Below are 5876 nucleotides of genomic sequence, written 5' to 3' on the forward strand. Positions count from 1 at the left end.
AGAAAGATGTTGTTAGGAAAGAAATGGAAAACTGGGTACCAGTGGTTCTCATCTATAATCCTACAACTTGAGAGGCTATTTTAGAGGCAAAGATTGGGACAATCTTGGTTTGAGGGTAATTCAGGTCCCAAAAAAGTTTGGGACTTCATCTCAACTAATAGCAAGGCATGGTAGTATGCACTTATAATCCCAGCCAGTGGAAGAATAAGATCAAGAAGATCATAGTTCCAAGCAAGACTAGACAGTAAAGTCATAAGACTCCATTACAATGTAGCTGGGTATGGTGGTGCATATCTGTCATTCCAGTTTCAGAGAGAAGTGAGAAATATAAGTATTGCAGGCCAGGTACACATCCAGGGAGCAAGCGACATCCTATTTCAAAAACAACCAGTGGAAAAAAGATTGGAGGCATAGCTCAGCAGTAGAGCACCTTCCTAGCAACACATTGCCCTAAGTTCAAACTCCAGTAGTACAAAAATAAAGATAAAAGGTAAATAGATCATAAATGATCTATTACCTTTTCTGTTTTTAATGAATAGACTGTAGAACCACCCTTAATGATAAATATCTATTAATTATAGCATCTAGAGGTATACAAAAGACATTTCAAATAAAGATATAAGAAAATAATTTTATTCATGAAGCACTTTCAGAAAACATAACTTATAATCTTTGTCATCCATCAGCTTATAACATGAAGTGAGCTGGCTGGCAGTGCAGGAAACTGTTCAGAAGGCCACTACCCAGGCAAAGTTATAGCTGTACTAGTGGACTCTTGGGTTCCAGTAGGTTTGGTTTGGATCATGTCCTTTGTAGTTCTGGATCTGTTGTCCACACTTTTGATGGCTGCTTTCACCCATTTGTCTTGTGGATCTGCACATACTTTTAGGCCACGTCTGGTGATAAAACTGTGATAAAAGGAAAACACAGACAAAGTTAGCCACATTCTCCAAGCCTTGGGGTCAAGGGTTAATATTTGACTGGACAGGAAGAGAGCTTTCAAAACCATAAGAACACAAACAACCACATTCTTCTGCCATGAAGGAAAAGTACCTGCAGTTGGTACCCAGCTCCTTTGTTCATGATTATTCACAGGCTCCTTTTCCCACAATGCTACCAAATTCTAATTAAACCATGCATGTAAGACCATCATGTTGAACTATTACCTATCCTCTTCCTTTCAAATCTAAACACACTCATCTTATTTTTTTGGATTATAAGTGATGGCTTTAATGCCTTATTGAGCTCATAGTCAAATTTTGTAGAGCTGATACTTTTAAAAATGAGATCTTGAAAGGGTAGAGCCATGGAATCTAGCTCTTGACATATTCCTTGACAATAGGTCGATTGATAAGTCACGATACTCTGCCTAAATGTCACCCCAAGCATCCCATAATAGTACGGCTATGTGGGAACATCCTGGTCTTGGTCAACCATCTGTAAGCCTATACCTCAGACCTGGATACAGTATTCATCTGGTTTCCAGTGAGATTCTTCTGCCCATCAAGACCAAAAAGAAAGACAGTCTTTATTTAGAGATCACATGTTGATAAAAATTATGATTTGATGGGGTTTTATGAAGTAAAGGTTCATAAGGACAAGTAAAAACATTATTGGTTACATTGTATCTTTCTTCCATGTTGATCTACTTTTCCTGAAGAAGGGAGTGCTTCTTTCTACTACATTTCTGTAATTCTAGATATCCCACCATACTTGGTTTGGAGAATTTGGAAACACTCACATTACAGCTTTCATGAAGCCCTCTTTGATGGTGTAGGTCCTGATTCTTTTGACTGGCAGTTTCTGAGTTGTGAGACTTACACAGATACTCTCTTCTGGGACTTCGCTTCCCACACCTAGTTAAGGTGGAAGAGAGGATAAATAAAAATAAAACTGTAAGTCTAATTAGTAAGGTCAAGACAATAATTACCTATGACTTCTACTGTCACTATCAATCTCTTGTACATCATAGCTTACTAATATATATTTTATTAATACAACCACATTTACATATTTTGTGCCCCCACATATAAAAGGCATTCGTTCAGATAGACACTAATCTTGTGTTATCATAAGAGATAATTAGAGATGTTTATAAGTAAATCTGTGCTATAAGTTCAGTAAAGGAAAAATATGACCAAGAATAATTTGGATAAGGCCGCATTCAATGAAGGAGGTAACTTGGTTTCAACTGAATAATGATATTCCCGGTTTTAATGGTAAGACATAAATATAGAATGTAGTCAAGCCCAAGGGAGAATTAATGTGTTAAGTTTAGAGAACTCTCTGACATTACAGATGGGAGAATAACTTGGAAGAGTTCATGTTATTAAGAGTTTCGTAAAAATTGGATCTTAGTTTTTAAGAGCTTAGATGGATAGAGGTAGATGCTCCACAGGAAAAAGAAATAGCTAGCTGAACTGCTGAAAACAACCTCGCAGAATGATCAAGTTTGAACTGCAGTGTTGCTGATATTGGAAGGCATTTTTAAGATTTTTTTTTATCATCTTTAAGCAGTTGTATAAAGGAGTTTGAATTCAATATGTCAGCTTATGAGTATAATTCATCTAGATTAGTCACCCTTCTATCATTCTCTATATCTCTCCAACCCTATCCACCTCCTCAGGTTACTTGGTTACATTTTCACATATGTATAGTGAATATTATCTGTATTACCCACCCACCATTTGTCTGTGCTCTCTCCTCTTGCCCTCCCCTCTCCTTATGTCACATTTTTCTCCTCTGACCAACTAACTTATAGTTTATCCAGATGAATATCAGGGAGCTGAAACATGTGGAAACCATATTTTTTTAGAGCAAGTAACTAAGCAAAAGTTGTCCCTGCTGACAGTTTTTAATTCATTATTCCTTTCCATTGTTCTCAGTGCCAAGAACACTGCATATTCTTTACCCTCTGCCTTTGCCAATTTATTTTTAATGCTGAACTGTGTCTGAACTCAGTAATAAGAGAAAAAAATCTGCAGTTTTCTTTCCTTCACTACTTAAGAAGCAGTATTTTTTTCTTTCCTCTGCAAAGTACATAATATGCACCCCTAAGTCCCAGAAAACCCTATGGTACTATAAACCCCGAATCTTGCTTATGCTCAGCAATGCTGGGTGTCTGTGTTATTTATTAAATCTTTCTTTCACTTAGGTACAGTTGAGTCAAAGCAAAGATGTTTTTTCCCCATTTTTGTTCATAAGAAGCTAGGCATGAGTGAGACTTGCAAAGCCCTTCAGGTAGAAAACTCAATACTCTGAGACCAGCATCTCTGGTTTGTAATCTCTCCCAGGATATCATTCTCCTGCCAATGGCTTGGTCTCCACCAAGGGATACATTATCTTAGCAAAATGCTAGCCATGTAGCATACACGGCCTGATTTAGTGGTCTTAAATCTTGTGGTTTCATCAATATTTTTAATTTTGCCTGACTTCAAAGATTTCCAGACTTTGCCACCTTTAGTCATATTGCTCTTTGTGGGGTACTTATCAAGTTATGGTATTATAGTTTAAATCTACAAAATAGGATGCCAGGAAGTCTATAAATTAAATCTAGCCAGTAGGAAAAGTGATCCCTTAAGATATATTTGCTGAGCCTTCTTGGAGAGAGAAAAACCAATGGCTATTTAATTCCAAAAGGAAAAAGAGTGGAGGGAGAAAAGGAAAAAAGGGAATGAAGGAAAAGGGGAGGGAGTGAGGAAGGATGAAAGAGGGGAGGAAGGAGAGAAGACCAACAAAGGAAAGGAAGAGAGAAAAGAAAGAAATATAGTATTTGTTGAATGCTCAAGTAAGGCTTAGTATAGCTGAATCCCACCTGGATATGTTTTGACGCTTCATTTGATTGTTTATCACATATTGGCCTATCTGATAACACTTATTTTTATATAATCATTTGCAAATTCAAGAAGCCTGTCATAAATTTCAACGTTCATAGCAGTAATAATAAATCCCTCCATTTGCTTAAAGGTATTTTTTTTTCTGGATATGACAGAAGGAGCTTCCAGACAAAGTGAGTTTGAATTTTCATTAGATTTTTTTTCACTGAAAACATTTATTTGCTTCACAGCATACATTCTTTACATCATCCCCACATGGTGATGGAACTCTCAGAGGTTTTGAGACTTTAAAGATCAGTATTAGTGGGCAAAAGCTACAAAGGCAATTATAATCCCCACCACCATTTCTATAGTTAACATGACCAAACAATGACTGTTTCAGGGGGCAGGGGGCTTGGATATGACCAAATAAATAATCCATGAATAAATCACATTTATTTCATTTAAATCTCAGCTGAGAGTGCCCAAAGTATAGAGAGACAGTTATAGTCAATTTGTAGATTCAAAAGTTTAGAACCAGAATGATTAAAGCAATTATTCCAAATCACCTAATTAGGACGACTTGGAGCCCAGATACTAACCTGATTCTGCTGTGGAAGTCTATAAAATCCCCCAAGAGTCAAAATTACCGTTCCTAGTTTGCAGACTCAAGGGAGTCTGAAGCTGGCCTTGGGAAAAGCCATTTACTCAGGTCAAAACTTCAGTTCTGCCCCCAACATGCACACTGGCTCTGTTTCTCACACATTCCTCACTTACCTTCCACAAGGCATGCTGAGAGACAGCAGAGGGCCAGGAGGGTCAGGAGGAGAAGTCTCATGGCTAAGGTTCTGCTGAACTTTGCAGGCAGAGTATGAGGATGGGGTTCCTCAGAGCCCTTTTTATGCTGCCCGTGGTCAGCTCACTTCCTGTGGTGATGGGGAGCTTTTGGGGTAGGCGTAGTACCATGGAAAGACTTTGCAATACCTATGCCCCATTCATACTAACCCCACACCTTGTGGCCTTTTCCTCTTCTTCTGTGGTTAATGTGTCAATGAAAGCAAATGTCTCCATAAAACACAATAGAATTGTCTCACCCCCAGCCACCAGGTTTAAGTCAGATCTTCCACTGTAGATAAGCCCCCAAGTCCACGCTAATGTATTGGCTCCATTGTGGGGTCAGTGTGCAGGAAATGGAGAGAAGTGGTCACTGTCAGTGGTCACTCCAGTGACTCGAGGCTTCCCCACCACAAATCAGGAGCTCCTGATGCCCCTGACTGACTCTCCAGGGAAAGAATGGACATGGCTATCTCAGAGCTTCTTGTTCTTTTGTTTGCCTTGTCTTCTCATTTCTTCCCCTCTACACCGAGTCAAGTTACCCCCATTTCTTTACACCCCCTCTCCCCAGCTGCCCAAGAAACATTTCATGTTTCCTGCATGTCTACATACACCTTTGCTGTATTGGAATTTAATGGGTCTATTAAAAAGATATTGAGCTGGGCACCAGTGGCTTATGCCTATAATCCTAGCTACTCAGGAGGCTGAGATCTGTGGATAACGGTTTGAAACCGGCCCATGCCAGAAAAGGCTCCATGAGACTCTTATCTCCAATTAACCACTCAAAACCAAAAGTGGTGTTAGTGTCCAAGTGGTAGAGCACTAGCCTTGAGAACAAAGAAGCTCATGGACAACATTCAGGCCCTGAGTTCAAGCCTTATAGCCGGCAAAAAAAAACAACAAAAAGGATTGAAAAGTTGCCCTACCATAACCTTATTTTAAGGGACAATGGGAGAAAAGTATCTATTTTATCATTGTGACAATTGTCATTTTAATGTTTTTCCAGTCATCTATTCATATACCTGTGTTTCCGTAGTTGTAATCATTATAAAACTGTTTAACATCAGTTTAAATGTCTTCTAATGTTTCTTTGTCCTTCATAGTCCCACAAGCAAATACACACACACACACACACACACACGTACACACACACGTACACATTGAACCAATCTCTTTTTTTTTTCAAATTTTTATTATTAAACTGATGTACAGAGAGGTTACAGTTTC

The 5876-nt window shown here is 38.6% G+C and overlaps 1 protein-coding gene across 1 annotated transcript; it reads right to left on the reverse strand.

Moving 5' to 3' along the window:
• Nucleotides 1–653: 653 nt before the first annotated feature.
• Nucleotides 654–4669, reverse strand: LOC125359944 (lymphotactin-like). Its single transcript, XM_048357815.1, has 3 exons — nt 4593–4669; nt 1742–1856; nt 654–908 (listed from the first exon to the last, which is right to left on the reverse strand). Exons 1-3 carry the CDS (start codon nt 4651–4653, stop codon nt 740–742), a joined length of 345 nt encoding a protein of 114 aa, XP_048213772.1. The 5' UTR covers nt 4654–4669; the 3' UTR covers nt 654–739.
• Nucleotides 4670–5876: the final 1207 nt, after the last annotated feature.

This window comes from Perognathus longimembris, chromosome 11 (genome assembly GCF_023159225.1).
Source record: "Perognathus longimembris pacificus isolate PPM17 chromosome 11, ASM2315922v1, whole genome shotgun sequence".
Taxonomy (NCBI): Eukaryota; Metazoa; Chordata; class Mammalia; order Rodentia; family Heteromyidae; genus Perognathus; species Perognathus longimembris.